This window comes from Phacochoerus africanus, chromosome X (genome assembly GCF_016906955.1).
Source record: "Phacochoerus africanus isolate WHEZ1 chromosome X, ROS_Pafr_v1, whole genome shotgun sequence".
Lineage (NCBI taxonomy): Eukaryota > Metazoa > Chordata > Mammalia > Artiodactyla > Suidae > Phacochoerus > Phacochoerus africanus.
The window spans coordinates 50,892,716-50,910,355 of NC_062560.1; the positions used below are offsets into that span (position 1 = coordinate 50,892,716).

Consider the following 17,640-nt stretch of genomic DNA (forward strand, 5'->3'; position numbering starts at 1 on the left):
ACATCTAGATCAGTGGAACAGGATAGAAAGCCCAGGATTAAAGCCATGCACCTACAGCCAACTCATCTATGACAAAGGAGGCGAGAATATACAATGGAGAAAAGACAGCCCCTTCAATAAGTGGTGCTGGGAAAACTGGACAGCCACATGGAAAAGAATGAAGTTAGAACACTCCCTAACACCATCCACAAAAAGAAACTCCAAATGGATGAAAGACCTAGATATAAGACCAGACACTATCAAATTCTTAGAGGAAAACATAGCCAAACACTCTCTGACATAAACGACAGCAACATCTTCTCAGGTCTACCTCTTAGAGTATTGACAATAAAAACAAAAATAAACAAATGGGACCTAATCAAACTTCAAAGTTTCTGCACAGCAAAGGAAACCCTAAACAACACAAAAAGACAACCCACAGAATGGGAGAAAATCTTTGCAAGTGAATCAACTGACCAGGGATTCATCTCCAAAATTTATAAACACCTCCTGCACCTATGAATGATTTAAAATATTATATTATTTTCAGATGTATAGCATAGTGATTCAATATTTTTGCAGATTATGTAACTTTATAGCTTATTATAAGGTAATGAGTATAATTTTCTGTGCTAGACAATGTATCATTATTTCTTATCTATTTTATACATAGTAGTTTGTATCTCTTGATCCCGTACCTCCAATTTGTTCTTCCTCCATTCCCTTTCCCCTTTGGTAACCACTGGTTTGGGTTTTCTATATCTATGAATCAATCTCTGTTTTGCATAAACAATTGTTTGTGTTATTTTTCAGATTCCACAAATAGGAGATATCGTAGAACATTTTTCTGTGTGACTATCTCACTAAGCATAATATTCTCTAGGGTCATCCAAGTTGCTGAAAATGGCAGAATCTTGTTCTCTTTTATGGCTGAATAATATTCCATTGTGTATATATAACACATCTTTATGCATTCATCTGTTGATTGGCACTTAGGTTGCTTCTGTATTTAGGCTTTTATAAATAGTGCTGCTGTGAACACTGGGTATGCCTCTATCTTTCTGAATTACTGTTTTGTTTTTTTTTCTGGATCTATACTCAGGAGTAGAATTGCTGGATCATATGATAGTTCTATTTTTTTTTTTGAGGAACCCCATATTATTTTCCATAATGACTGCACCAACTTATATTCTCACCAACAAGATAGTAGGTTCCCTTTTCTCCACATCCTTTCCAAAATTTATTTTTAGGTTTTTTGATGATAGCCATTCTGATGGGTGTGATATGACATCTTATTTGTGTTTTGATTTGCATTTCTCTAATAGTTAATGATGTTGAATATCTTTTCATGTGACTACTGGCCATCTGTATGTCTTCTTTGGAAAATGTCTATTCAGGTTTTCTGCTCACTTTTTTTGTTGTCTTTTTAAGGCTGTACCTGCAGCATATGGAGGTTCACAGGCTAGGGATTGAATTGGAGCTGTAGCCACCAGCCTACATCACAGCCACAGCAATGCCAGATCCAAGCTGTTTCTGTGACCTACACTGCAGCTCACAGCAATGCCAGATCCTTAATCCATCAAGCAGGATCAGGGATAGAACCTGCATCCTCATGGATACTAGCCAGGTTCATTACCAATGAGCCACAATGGGAACTCCTTCTGCTCACTTTTCAATTGGGGATATCCTTGACCTTTGAATTCATGGAACTCTTTTTAAAAATTGTGATTAGGTTGATATTTATGTTATTTTATATATTACCCATGAAGCAACCATTCAATTAGTATTTTTAAATTTTAAATTTAGATTTTGCATGTAACACAACTGACGGTAGCATCATTATTCCTTAAGCATCATTAATTATCTAAGACCCATGTAAAATGTTACTTCCTCCTTGAAACCTTCCCTGATCCACTGGACAGAATGAATCATTCCTTTTTCTCTTTCTGAAATACCTTGCTTATATGTCTGCTGCATAAGTTATTATGGTATGACTTATAAGCTACTCATATATATTCTATCATTATAGTTGGTCTGTTAGTATGTACTTCACAGCTATACCTCATTAACTTGTGCCCTCAATGGGCTTAACACAGTACTTATAGTAGATACTCAGAAAATGTTGATGTTAATTAATCTTGTGGAATTATTGCAAATATTAAATGAAATAATTTTTATCAATTGCCTTATATTGTGTCCAGTGCTAGTACTCGATAAAGTTTCCCCCTTTTCCTATTTACTTTTTCCTCTTTTTATTCTTGCCTCATTTTTTTCAACTCCCTGTATATTCTGTCCATGACAAGAGAATAGAGATTTCTTTCTTTCATTTCTCACATGTCTCGTCTTCAGGGTACTAACACTAACTGTTTTGCACCTCTCATTTCTTTATGTATTTATTTTAGGTCACTGGCTCTGTTCAAATTAGAGATTCCCTTAAGACAACAGGCAGAGGTGATATGACATCTCCACCACTCCTAGATATCAATCCCATGGAGAATCCAGCACTGTTAAATGACATCAAGATTGAGCCCCCAGAAGAACTTCTGGCTAATGATTTCAACCTGCCCCAGGTGGAACCAGTTGACCTCTCCTTTCACAAGCCAAAGGCTCCTCTTCAGCCTGCCAGTATGCTGCAAGCTCCAATACGTCCTCCAAAGCCAGAATCTGTTTCCCAGACCCTTGTAGAGTCTACTTCAACATCCAACACAGGCACTTCAGCAAACATCCCTACCGTTCTGACTTCAGGCTCTATCCTGGCCTCCTCTCAGGGCACTGGTGGCCAGCAGATCTTACATGTGATTCACACTATCCCCTCAGTCAGTCTGCCAAATAAGATGAGTGGCCTGAAAGCCATCCCGGTGGTGGTGCAGTCACTGCCTATGGTATATACTACTTTGCCTGCAGATGGGGGCCCTGCTGCCATTACAGTCCCACTTATTGGAGGAGATGGAAAAAATGCTGGATCAGGTAAGCATTAGTGTGCCCCATTGCTGGGCCTTAACTTCCTTCATCTACTCTCTTTTTGAATATCCTATCTCTTGTTTCTTTTCACCCCCTCCAATTATCCTTGCACACAGATTTAAGAGCAATCTTTAGTAGATACTGTTTCTACATTTCTCTTCAATGCTTGTAAATGTACAATGACTCTTTTGCTTAGCCCTTGCTTCTCAAACTGAGGTATGCAAATCTTTGAACTATGTATCTTCCTAGAACCTCTATATTATTTGATAGTAATTTAAAACTTTTTACATTTTAAAAATATTATTTATTAAGGAGAAAAATGTGATATTTGAATAATGTTTTAAGATAAAGCATAAACCTCAAAAATAAGGTGTGTTTTTGTTTGTTTTATTTTGTTTTTGGCAATGCCCATAGCATATGGAAGTTCCTGGGCTGGGGGTTGAACCTATGCCACAGCAGTCACCTGAGCCACTGTGGTGACAACGCAGGATCCTTAACCCACTGCACCAGAAGAGAACCTCTGCAAAAAATAGTTTTAAGCTTACTAAGGCACCCAACCTGGGACTTTCCAGAAGGATGTGTGTAATCATCTATGCCATTAGGAATGCTTTGGTAGAAAAGTTGAGAATGTTTCTAACCCTGCATACATAGCCAGCCTTACCCCCCTACCTCCCCCAACACTGTAACTTTTCTCTTCCTTACAGGTAAAAACAGTCCTCTTTGAAATGTCCCCATCTTTCCTGTGTTCCTCTTTATCTGGCATCTATCACCATCCGTATTACTTTTACACTTGCCTGTATCACAAGTGTCTAGACATTCTTCCCAATTGAATTGTAAATTCCTCGAGGACAAGACTCTATCCTATTTTTCCTTGTGCATCCCAGAGAGCACAGTGGTAGATAGTACTTGTAACAAATAATTTGATGAAAAACTTGGATATTTACCTAGGACAGGGTCCATATATTTAATTTTAAAATAAGTTCAAAATTCAGAAAGGTACATTTGTCTCCCTCTCACCACTATTCCTCAGTAATCCAGTTCCCCTCCTGGAGACATATCTAATTTACTTGTAATGAAGAATAATCAAAGAAAATTATATGTCCTCTTGAAGTGGTTCAACATATTTGGCTTCACCACATCCATAGAATTACAATAGTTTTGGATGTTCAGCTTGAGGAGGGATGTTGGGAAATATAATTGCAGGAGAAAGATTAAAATGGTGAGAGGACTGATGATTAAGATGGTGAGAGGACTGATAAATGTTTAGCATGAATTAAAAAGAACAAAGCACAGATATGGGGGAGGTATGACTAGAAACCAGATTTTAGCTCGGTGTAAAAAAAAACTTTCTAAGAGTTTTCTACCTTTGAAATTCAATGCTTTGTTATCTTTAAATGTAAAGATTACATCTCTAAATGTAGGAAAATAAAAAACAACATGCTAAGCATGAAGTTGCTGAGACTGTGCTATGTTCTTTTGAATAAAAATGTCATTATTGACTAGTGTTTAATTGTAGTAATGATAAGTGTTCATAACAATCTTATTTTTGAGATTCCCCTGAGGGAGTTAATTAAAATATGATTATCAATTCTCACATAGTGAGAGAGCCTTACAGAAAAGGTAATGGGAAAATAAACTTCTTTGTGTGAGACTTTGCTGATATCAAGGTAGTGGTAATACCAAGGGATGGTTTGATGGGCTTTGAATTCACTCCATAATACCCATCAGTCCACCACAGACACTGTAAATAAACAGAATAAATTTTTAAATTGTTCAAAGTGGTTTCAAGCTAAGACGATTAGCACAATGGTCTCCAAAATGGCATACTTACACCTTGGTGGAAGTCAAAGGGAAGTGCTGCACAAAATATTTGGAGCACAAGGAGAAAGCACAAAATTTCTCTTTGCATTTGCTCACCCTTTACATGTTATTTTGTTTGTTTTTCATAATATACACAAAATTTTGGAAGGCTAGTACATTTCTATCTCACACACATACACACAGAGACACACCCATATTTAGACACATGCTTAAAACTTTTTAGTGATTTATGGAGGTGACTGCACTAGTCAAATACTCCCCATCCCAATCTTTATTGTCACCCTTGTTTCTTCTATATAGACATTTTGAAGCTTTCACCAGATAGCTGACCACCTGACTGGGTTTTGTTAGGGCTCAAAAACACCAATAGTTGACAATAAATATTTGAGGGCTTCTGGCAACATAGGTGGAAGGGAAGGTGCTAACATGTATTAAGCACCTACTAGACACTAATTATGTGTCTCATTTCATTGATTTGTTTCCATTTAGGAACACAAAATCAAAGGAACTGTTTTCACCTCTGGCATGAGCCTAGGCATTGGTCTTAGAATAACCAGGGAACTATTTAGAGTTTGATTCAACAAACACACATTGAGCATGACTTTTTAGCAGACCCTGTCCTTGGGGGCTGGAGATAGAGAGCTGACTCAGACCCTGATCCTGTCCTAGAGAAACCCATTATCTTATCATACTCACTATCCTTGGGAAGCTCATTCTAATGGTACAAGAATGTTCATTACTTCCCTCAAAGTAATTTCTGTAACTTGCTATGCTATAGTTTTAAATACTCTTCTTTTCCTTCCATACAAATATACATCTCCCATCTTTGCTTTTTCTTTATTTCTCTATCTTGCTGCTCCTTCTCATTGTGGGCCAAACTAGAGATTCTGAAAATGATTACAGAGGCTTATATATTTGTAGCCCACACTGCTCCTTTTCTTTGCTTTCAGTGAAAGTTGACCCCACCTCCATGTCTCCACTGGAGATCCCAAGTGACAGTGAGGAGAATGCAATTGAGAGTGGATCCTCAGCCTTACAGGGTATTCAGGGACTACAGCAAGAGTGAGTACTTTTACCTTTACTTCAGGTCTGTCACTGTGTAGATATATATGTGTCTATGGTAGAAGTAGAACAAATCCTCAGACACAGTAGTAAGAATTTAAGGACAACAAAATATAAGTAAACTGCCTTCCCAATAAAGGTATGAGATTGTGTGCACACATGTGCATGGACATACATGTTATGACAGTTAGTGTTCTAATCGTAAATCATCAACTTCACCCTTGAAAAAAACCTGTAAATTTCCTATATAGTTGCATTCTGTTTCTTTCTGTAAATTTACAGTAGCTTTATAGTTGGTTTGTTTTAGCAACCATGTTGTATGAAAAACTCATTTCTTTAAACCTAAAAATAAGATTTAAAGCATGAAATGCTCACACTGCTTGGGAACAGAAATCACCCAAAGAAACATTACTACCTCTGGGACCTGCACTTACTGAGTAGAATGGCCTAATTGAGGGAATTGCTTGAACTATTTCAATTATTTCTTCTTAGGGTAGGGGGGAAGGCTGGTATTAAATCTGCATAAATTAAATGTGTGTGTGAGGTGGTCCCATTATATGTAAGTCCATTTATTTAGCCTCCATTGTTAAATCACTATTTGGCCCTATCTCTCTTTCTGTGCTCAGACCAGCAGTAATGACCCAAATGCAGGGAGAAGAGTCCCTTGACTTGAAGAGAAGACGGATTCACCAATGTGACTTTGCAGGATGCAGCAAAGTGTACACCAAAAGTTCTCACCTGAAAGCCCACCGCAGAATTCATACAGGTCTGCCAATCTCCACCCTGCTTCCAACACACACACACACACACACACAGAATCTCTGAGAGGTAAGACAGGGAAAAAATCTTGAAACAAAGGTTGATCAGTTTCAACTCAGGGTTACAGTTTCCATCCATGGCTTTTAACCCTGTGTCTTATTGCTACTCTATGGTAGCTTTCATGAAAAAAGAGCCTAAGAAAATTATTAAACCTGGTATCTTCTGAATAGTCATCATCCCCATTGAGCATCTGAGGTACTTTCTAATTTGGAAGTTATAACACTTATACAAAGATTAAGGCATCTAAGACATCATTCTTTCCTTTGCTACCAAAGCCCCACATGTTAATTATTGAATATTGAAAAGCACAGAGAAGTTCCCATTGTGGCTCAGCAGGTAAGAACCCAACTAGTATCCATGAGGATGCAAATTCGGTCCCTGGCCCCACTCACTGGGTTAAAGATCCAGTGTTGGAGCAAGCTGCAGTGCAGGTCACAGATGCAGCTTGGATCCCACATTGCTGTTACCATGGCATAGGGTGGCAATAGAAGTTCCGATTTGATCCCTAGCCTAGGAACTTTCATATGCCATGGGTGTGCCTATAAAAAGGAAAAAAAAAACTCAGTGAAATTAGAGCATGCTTTTGGAGCTCAGCACCATCTACAAACCTGTAACAAACTTTTGTTTGTATTAGAAAAAAAAGGTGCATATTATAAAGAATAAGTAAAGCAGACCTGGGGGCTGAGGGTGGCAAAGAGGGGACAAGCATCCTGCCTATCTGAGGGAGAACTGTAACTCAACTCTAAGTATTACCAAATCTCCAAAATTAAAAAAAAAACAACCCATATCAAGATTTTTATGTGAAACATAACATATTTTGAATGCTGGATTCTAATTAAAGAAATCTTATAACACCATAGTTTCAAAGAAACCTGCCTATGGGCCAGCAGTAGCTTGTCAGTCAACAGTTTGTACCCTCTCCTAGAAGACTTTTCATCCGCAGTCATCTCCAGCTCAGAGGTGAGGCTTAGACACACTGGCAAGGACCAGGCCCTCTTTTCTTATAAACATATACTGTATTAGAGTTTGTATAGAAGAACCCAGAGTCTTAGTTGCTCTGCCCCAAGGCTGTGAACAGGTGACTAATTTCCAGATTTCATTGTCCCAATATTCCCATAACACTCGTATTATTTATTAATATTTTGTTTTCTTCTCCTTCATGCAGGATGGAGGCTGATTCCACTGAATATGTACATTATGTTTAAGTATTTAAACCTGAATTTTCAGCATGCAAAAGTAGAACAGTTTACTGGACTCCCATATACCCTATAACCAATTTCAACAATTATATTAGTATATGGCCAATTTTATTTCTTCACACTCCTACCAACTCTCCCATTCCCCACTGTATTATTTTGAAGCAAATTTCAGACATCATATTATCTGTTATAAATACTTCAGAATATAGCTTTAAAAGACAAAGATGTTTAAAAATAGACACCCTATCTCTATGTTTTAAAGATACATTCTGAAGTATTTATGACAAAGATGTTTAAACATAAACCCTTATGGAGTTCCCATCCGTAGCTCAGTGGTTAACAAATCCAACTAGGAATGATGAGGTTGTGGGTTCGATCCCTGGCCTCATTCAGTGGGTTAAGAACCCAACATTGCTGAGGGCTGTGGCCCTAGAAAAGACCAAAAATAAATAAGTAAATAAAATAAAATAAAAATAAACACCTTATTACTAGCATATTAAAAATATCCTTAATATCAAATTTCCACAATGATCTAATAAGTGTTTGTTTTTTAAAGTTTGTTCCAATCTGGATCTAAACAAAGTTCATACATTGATTAGCATAATCAATATGAAAATGAGACAGGTATTCAAAAAGCTTAAGTAAAGAATGTTCTTGATTAGAGAACGGAATAAGTTTCCCTTGTTTTAATAACTGACAGAAGTCTGGCATAGCTAGGCATATTGAGTGCAATAATTTGTGATGAAGCATTGAGGTGCAAAAGTAGAAGGGAGAAGATCACTTAAGAGGCTACTGTAGTGATGCAGACAAAAAATGATGAGAACCTGACTGGGATATTAGGTGCGAATATGGAGAGAGGGAAGTATATTGATGATTGAGGGTAAACTGATGACTGTAAGATTTCTTTTTTGGGTTGCTCGTTGGATGGAGGTGCCATTTACTGAGATAGAGAGTTTACCAGTTATTGCACATTTAGTAAGTGGGAAAAGTGCCATGGAATCCTACCTTGATATGCAACTTGGGTATACTGGTTTTTATTGTTGGTATTCTTGGAACTGAGGCAGCTAAAGGAATGCCTCATTTATTGCCGTCTAAATATTGCAATTCATTGCAAGGAGTTCCAGAGAGTGATAGTCTTGTCTCTGGTAGATACTCTCTCAGCAGAGAGCCATGAGGCTCTTATTTACCTGGATATCACCTCTAGTATTCAATATGGCCATTCATCTCCTCTGAGCTTACAATCATACAAAGCAGGAAATACAGATACAACAATTTCCTTTAAACACACAGTTAAAGTTAAGCCCCAGTTTTTAGTAACCTATTCACTGAGGCTCAAAATTAATCATTGATTCTTAAGAATCTCTTATGCCCCAGTTATTTGTTCTGTTATTTTCTAAAGTTCTATTATTTTCATCTCCAAATAACTCTTTTATTGAGGATGTAGACATAATAGTCAAGAGCAGACATTGTGAAACTGCACTGCCTGAATTTGACATCCCAGTCACTCATTAGCTGAAAGTTACAATACCTTTATTTTTTTGCGGGTAAAATTGTTTTTTTTATTTTATTAATTTTTTTACAGAATAAAATACATATATTTAAACACAATTACATTCACACAGATTATTATATTGTGGATCTTAAGAAACAGATTAAGTGACTCCCTCTGGAGAAGTGGAATGGAAAATATGCTGAGACAAATAGGAAATTTATATTATACATTATCCAATTTTGTATGGCTTTCATCCTTACTATTTAGTATTATCTATTACATTTCAATTTTTCTCTAAATATTAATATTATATTAAGATTGTGTATATTGTGCAACTAAAATTTATAAAGAAGAAAGCCTTATATACCATTAAATATTTTATATAGCATAATAAAAAGAATAACTTAACTGGTAAGAATAAAAAAATAATACACACTCTGAAAATAAGTAAAATATAAAATGCATAAATTGGTTAAAAAACAGTGTAACTATATAAATATGTCCTCACAATTTGTTACATCTTATTGATTCTTCAATATAGGCGTTACACCATTCTAAGTGATGTGATAAACAAGACATTATAGACCTTTCATTGTACCATGGAGAGAAATGGTTATTAATAATATAATTGTAGGATTGTATTATTTAATTGTACCGTTGAATTATTTAATTATAATTATCATAAGTTATGATACCATAAGTATCATAAGGAAATCAGAATCAGATGTAAGAAGACATCAGCATTCCAAGAATGATGTCAAATGACCCCCTTGATGGTGGATTATGCACTTATTTACTATGAGATGTATTTATTCTCCAGAGATTCCTTGTTTGTGTATCAATTGTAGATTTTTGGTTTGCAGTTATTCTGAAGTTTTGATATAAGAGTCTATATGTATATGAGATCGTTTTAAGTTGTTCTCTTAATCGGAAGGGCATCTCCAGTGTCCTGCATTTGTACCCACCTCTTCTCATGATTTCTGATTTTGGTGGGATAATTGTGCATGGATGATTTCATATGTTTACTGTGTATATACCTTTACTGGCGAGCCTTGTCATTTGTGGAATTTTTGTTTCCTGTTGCTGTCTTTTCTTTTCTGCCTAGAGAAGTTCCTTTAGTATTTGTTGTAAGCCTGGTTTAGTTGCTGAATTCTCTCAGCTTTTGGTTATCTGTGAAGGTTTTGATTTCTCCTTCAAATCTGAATGAGAGCCTTGCTGGGTCAAGTAATCTTGGTTGGAGGTTTTTTCCTTTCATCACGTTGAGTATATCATGCCACTCCCTTCTGGCCTGCAGAGTTTCTGCTGAAAAATCTGCCAATAACCTTATTGGGGTTCCCTTGTATGTTACTTGTTTATTTTCCCTAGCTGCTTTCAAGATTTTCTCTTTGTCTTTAATTTTGGTCAGTTTGATTAATATGTGTCTCAGTGTATTCCTCCTTGGGTTTATTTTATATGGTACTCGTTGTGCTTCCTGGATTTGACTGAGTGGTTCCTTCCCCATGTTAGGGAAGTTTTCGGCTATTATCTCTTGGAATATTTTTTCTGTCTCCTTCTCTCTCTCTTCTCTTTCTGCACCCCTATAATACGGATGTTGGTACGTTTAACATTGTCCCAGAGTTCTCTGAGACACTCTTCATTTGTTTTCAATCTTTTTTCTCTTTTCCGTTCTACATCCATAATTTCCACTAATCTGTCCTCCACCTCGCTTATTCATTCTTCTGCTTCTTGTATTCTGCTGTTAGCTGCTTCTAGTGAGTTTTTTATTTCAGTTATTGTATTTTGCTTCTCTTCTTGTTTAAGTTTTATATCTTGTATCTCTTTCCTGAGTGTTTCCTGTAAGTTATCCATCTCTGCCTCCAGTCTATTTCCAATGTCTTGCATCATCTTTAGCATCAACAGGCTAAAGTCTTTTCCCTGGAGGCTGAGAATCTCCTCATTGCTTAGCTGATTTTCTGGGGTTTTTCCTTTCTCCCTCATTTAAGTTTTAATTCTCTGTCTTTTCATTTTGATAGGTTTTAGTTGTGGTTGCCTTTTTACAGAGAGTACAATTGTACCCTCTCTTACTTCTGGTGTGTGTCCCCCTGTGGCTGAAGTCTGTATGGGGGCTTGCTGTAGGCTACCTGATGGGAGGGGCTGATGCCTGCCCACTGGTAGGTGTAGCTGATTCTAATCCCTCTGGTGGTGGGGCTTAGTCTCTGGATGGGATTAGAGGCATCTGTGTGCCTGAGGGGTCCTTAGGGAGCCTGTTTACTGAGGGGTGGTGCTGTGATCCCACCTGGATTGTTGTTTGCCCTGGGGCTTCTCAGGTCTGACTGATGGGTGGGGCCAGATTTTCCCAAAATGGCCACCTCCAGAGATAGGCACACTGCTGATTATTCCTGAGAGCTTTGCTTTCAATATCCTTCCCTCACAACAAGCCACATTCATCCCTGTTTTCCCAGGATGTCCTCCAAGCACTGCAGTCAGGTTTGATCCAGATTCTCATGGAGACTTTGCTTTTCTCTGGGACCCAGTGCAGGTGAAAGTTTGTGTGGGCCTTTTAAGAATGGGGTCTCTGTTTCTCCCAGTCCTGTGGAGCTACTGCACACAAGGCCCACTGGCCGTCAGTGCCAGATGCTCCAGGGGCTCTTTCTCCCGTGCTGGATCCCTGCACGTGAGGGTTTGATGTGTGGCTCAGAACTCTCACTCCTGTAGGTGAGTCTCTGTGAAACAGTTAGTTTTCAGTCTGTGGAGCTTCCTACCCATGAGGTATGGGGTTGTTTATATCACAAAATCGCCCCTCCTACCTCTTGATGTGGCCCCTCTTTTTCTTCTGGAGTAGGGTATCGTTTTTAAGGTTTCCAGTCCATTTGAGTGGTGATTGCTCAGCCTTTAGTTGTGAATTTTGTTGTTTTTAGGAGAGAAGTTGAGGTCCAGTCCTTCTATTCCAACATCTTAATCCGCTCTCCTACAATGCCTTTCTTTCAATCAGTTTCCTTATCTGGGAATTATTAATAGTTTAAACACTTAGAGTTTATCTGGATATAAACTCACAAAAAATGTGAGCTATTATTTATATTCCTTCAATTCTAGTCTCACTGCCACAAACTTAAGCTTTTTGTCTTAATTCTTTCTTCTTCCAATTTTATAGTTGAGAATTAAAATTGTTTATATTTAAAATGTAAAATTAGGTGATTTGATATATTGTGAAATATTCACCACAAACAAGCTGGTTAACATATCCATCACCTCATAGTTACTGGGCGTGTGTGTGTGTGTGTGTGTGTGTGTGTGTGTGTGAGTCTGTGTGTGGTGATAACACTTAAGATACACCCTCTTAGCAAATTTCAAATATATAATATTGTTAACTATAGTCATATTGTTGTACATTAGATCTTAGCAAAACAAATTTGTACCCAGGGCCAATATTTCTGCATAGCTCTCATGCTTCAATCCCTGGTAAGCAACATTCTATACTCTGGTTCAATGAGTTTGACATTTTTGTAAATTATAGTTGATTTACAATATCATATTAGGTCCAGGTGTATAACATACTGATGCAATATTTTTATAAATTATACTCCATTTAAAGATATTATAAAATATTAACAATATTTTCTGTGCTGTACAATATATACTTGTATCTTCTTTATTCTGTAACTATTAATCACCTACCCCCATCTGCCCCTCCTCCAGATATCCTAGCCCCCATTCCTAATCCCACTGGTAACCATTTGTTTACCCTCTGTATCTGTGATTCTCTATATCATTATATTTATTCATGTTTTTATCTTTTAGATTCTGCATGTAAGTGAAACTTATATTGTCTTCCTCTGTCTGAATTATTTCCCTAATTAATACTTTCCAGGTGCATCCACATTGTTTCACACTTCATTTTTTATTATTAAGTAATATTAATATATATTAAATACAAATATAAAACTTTTTTCTTAAATATTGTTGATTTGCATTATTATATTATTTTCAGAGGTACAGCATAAACATTCAGTATTTTTTCATATTACTCATTCTGGGACTGTGAAAAATGTCATAGGTATTTGGATAGGGGTTGTATTAAATAGGTAGATTCTTTGGGGAGTATGGTTATTTTAACAATATTAATTCTTCCAATCCATGAACATGGAATGTCTTTCTATTTTTTTATTATTTTCAAGTTTCTATATCAGTGTTTTATTTCTTAATTTTTCATTTTTGATTAATGTAAAAAAAATTTACCGTTTCAGCTCATCACATATTATACCTGAGAAAAGCCCTTCTCCCACATTTTAACTGCAATTTCACAGAATCTAAGGACACTGCCTCACTTTCTTTTTTTTTAACTTGTTCTTTCTCCAATATACTTTTTTTCGACTGTACAGCATGGTGACCCAGTGACACATACATGTACACGTTCTATTTTCTCACATTATCATGCTCCATCATAAGGGACTAGACATAGTTCCCAGTGCTCCACAGCAGGATCTCATCACTAATCCATTCCAAAGGCAATAGTTTGTATCTGTTAACCCAAAGCTCCCCAACCACCCCATTCCCTCCCCCTCCCCCTTGGCAAACACAAGTCTATTCTGCAAGTCCATGATTTTCTTTTCTGTGGAAAGGTTCCTTTGTGCCATATATTAGATTCCAGATATAAGTGATATCATATGGTATTTGTCTCTCTCTTTCTGACTTACTAAGTATGAGAGTCTCTTGTTCCATCCATGTTGCTGCAAATGGCATTATGTCGTTCTTTTTCATGGATGAGTAGTATTCCATTCTTTATATGCACCACATCCTCCTAATCCAATCATCTGTTGATGGACATTTGGATTTTTTCCATGTCTTGACTATTGTGAATAGTGCTGCAATGAACATGCGGGTGCAGGAGTATTTTTCAAGGAAAATTTTGTCCAGATGTATGACCAAGAGTGGGATTTCTAAGTCATATGGTAGTTCTATGTGTAGTTTTCTAAGATACCTCCACACTGTTTTCCATAGTGGTTGTACCAGCCTACATTCCAACCAACAGTGCAGGAGGGTTCCCTTTTCTCCACACCCCCTCCAGCATTTGTTATTTGCGGACTTATTAATGATGGCCATTCTGATTGGTGTGAGGTAGTATCTCATGGTAGTTTTAATTTGCACTTCTCTAATAATCAGGGATGTTGAGCATTTTTTCATGTGCTTGTTGGCCATCTGTATATCTTGTTTGGAGAAATGTCTATTCAGGTCTTTTGCCCATTTTTCCATTGGGTTGTTGGCTTTTTTGCTGTTGAGTTGTATAAGTTGCTTGCATATTTTAGAGATTAAACCCTTGTCAGTTGCATCATTTGAAAGTATTTTCTCCCAACCTGTAAGTGGTCTTTTTGTTCTCTTTTGGTTTCCTTGGCTCTGCAAAAGGCTGTCAGTTTGATTAGGTCCCATATTTTTGCTCTTATTTCTGTTGCTTTAGGAGACTGACCTGAGAAAGCATTTGTAAGGTTGATGTCAAAGAATGCTTTGCCTATGTTTGCTTCCAGGATCTTGACGTTGTCTTTTCTTAGATTTCAGTCTTTCAGCCATTTTGAGTTGATTTCCTGCATGGTGTGAGGGTGTGTTCTAGTTTCATTGATTTGCATGCAGCTGTCCAGGTTTCCCATCACGACTTGCTGAAAAGACTGTCTTTTTCCCATTTCATGTTCTTGCCTCCTTTGTCAAAGATTACTTGACCATAGGTGCCTGGGTTTGTTTCTGGGCTCTCTACTCTGTTCCATTGGTCTGTCTGTCTGTTTTGGTACCAGTACCACACTGTCTTGATGACTGTGGCTTTGTACTATTGCCTGAAGTCTGGGAGAGTTATGCCTCCTGCTTGGTTTTTGTTCCTCAGGATTGCCTTGGCAATTCTGGATCTTTTGTGGTTCCACATAAATTGTTGAACTGTTTGTTGTAGTTCTGTGAAAAATGTCATGGGTAGTTTGATAGGGATTGCATTGAATCTGTAGATTGCTTTGAGTAGTATAGCCATTTTTACAATATTAATTTTTCTGACCCAGGAGCATGGAATATCTTTCCATTTCTTTACATCTTCTTTAATTTCCTTGATTAATGTTTTATAGTTCTCGGCATGTAAGTCCTTTACCTCCTTGGTCAGGTGTGTTCCCAGGTATTTGATTTTTTGGGGTGCAATTTTAAATGGTATTGTATTTTTGTATTCCTTTTTCTAATATTTCATTTTTAGTATACAGAAATGTGACTGATTTCTGAATGTTAATCTTATATCCTGCTACTTTTCTGAATTTGCTGATCAGTTCAAGTGTTCTGGGGGTTGAGTCCTTAGGGTTTTCTATGTATAGTATCCTGTCATCTGCATACAGTGGCTGTTTTACCTCTTCTCTTCCTTTTTGGATGCCTTTTATTTCTTTGGTTTGTCTGATATGCTGTGGTTAGGACTTCCAAGACTATGCTGAATAATGGTGGTGAGAGTGGGCATCCTTGTCTTGTTCCAGATTTAGGTGGGAAGGCTTTCAGCTTTTCTCCATTGAGTATTATATTTGCTGTGGGTTTTCCATAAATGGCTTTGATTATGTTAAGGTATGTTCCCTCTATACCCACTTTGGTAAGAGTTTTTTCATCATGAATGGATATCGGACTTTGTCAAGTGCTTTTTCTGCATCTATTGAGATGATCTTGTGGTTTTTGACTTTTGTTACTGTGATGTATGACGTTGTTTGATTTGCATATGTTGAACCATCCTTGTGCACCTGGGATGAATCCCACCTGTTCGTGTCGTATGATCTTTTTTATGTGTTGTTTGATTCGGTTGGCTAAAATTTTTTGAGAATTTTTTCGTCTATATTCGCCAAAGATATTGGCGTATAGTTTTCTTTGTTGGTGCTATCTTTGTCTGGTTTTGGAATGAGGGTGATGGTGGCATCATAGAATATCGTTGGGAGTGTTCCTTCTTCTTCAACCTTTTGAAAAAGTTTGAGGAGGATGGTTATCACTTCCTCTTTGTATGTTTGGTAGAATTCACGTGTGAAGCCATCTGGTCCTGGACTTTTCTTTGTAGGGAGTGTTTTTATGACATATTCAATTTCGTTTCTAGTGGCTGGCCAGTTCAGTTGATCTATTTCTTCTTGATTCAGTTTTGGCAGGCTGTAAGTCTCTAGAAAGTTGTCCATTTCTTACATATTATCAAATTTTGGCATACAACTGTTGATAGTATTCTCTCATGGTGTTTTGTATTTCTATAGTATCCGTTGTGACTTGTCCTTTTTCATTTCTCATTTTGTTTATTTGGGTTTTTTCTCTCCTCTTCTTGGTGAGTCTCACCAGAGGTTTGTCAATTTTGTTTACCTTTTCAAAGAACCAGCTCTTGGTTTCATTGATTTCTTCAATTGTTTTGTTAATCTCTATTTTATTGATTTCCTCTTTGATCTTTATAATTTCCTCCCTTCTGCTGACTTTAGGTTTTGTTTGTTCTTCTTTTTCTAATTCATTTAAGTGTTGAGTGAAGTTGCCATTTGAGATTTTTCTTCTTTTTTGAGGAAGGCCTGTATTGGTATGAATTTCCCTCTGAGCACTGCTTTTGTGGCCTCCCATAGATTTTTGAGTGGATGTGTCTTCATTATCATTTGTCTCAAGGTAGTTTTTAATTTCCTTCTTGTTGTCCTCAATGACCCCTTGGTTTTTTAGTAGCATGTTGTTTAGTCTCCATGTAGTAGGTTTTTTCTCATTTCTTTTCCTGTGGTTGATTTCTAGTTTCATGCCATTGTGGTCAGAGAAGATACTTGAAATAATTTCTATACTATTAAATTTGTTGAGGTTAGCTTTGTGCCCCAGTATGTGATCAATTCTTGAGAATGTTCCGTGTGCACTTGAGAAGAATGTATATTCTGATTTTTTTTTTTGGATGTAATGTCCTGAAGATGTCAATTAAGTCTAGCTTTTCTGTTATGTCCTTTGGGATCTCTGTTGCCTTATTGATTTTTGGTCTAGAGGATCTGTCCATTGATGTGAGGGGGGTGTTAAAGTCTCCTACTATGATTGTATTCCCATATTTTCTCCTTTTATGTCTGTAAGTATTTGTCATAGGTACCTGGTTGCTCCTATGTTAGGGGCATATATATTGAGGATTGTAATTCTTATTTTTCAATGGATTCTTTAACCTTTAAATATTGTCCTTCTTTGTGCCTTTATTTCAGTCTATTTTGTCTAATATGAATATTGCAACTCCTGCTTTCCTATCTTGTCCATTGACATGAAATATCTTTTCCCATCCACTCACTTTCAATCTTTATGTGTCCTTTCCCCTCAGGTGAGTTTCATTTAGACAGCAGATTGATGGGT

The 17,640-nt window shown here is 37.0% G+C and overlaps 1 protein-coding gene across 2 annotated transcripts in view; it reads left to right on the plus strand.

Moving 5' to 3' along the window:
- Positions 1-17,640, plus strand: part of KLF8 (KLF transcription factor 8) — an 83,958-nt gene that overhangs the window by 36,893 nt on the left and 29,425 nt on the right. For both annotated transcript variants that reach the window (XM_047765534.1, XM_047765535.1), the window contains 3 exons: positions 2,382-2,946; positions 5,712-5,823; positions 6,450-6,589. In XM_047765534.1, coding sequence (XP_047621490.1) covers positions 2,382-2,946; positions 5,712-5,823; positions 6,450-6,589 — 817 coding nt within the window. The remainder of the gene's footprint in view (positions 1-2,381; positions 2,947-5,711; positions 5,824-6,449; positions 6,590-17,640) is intronic.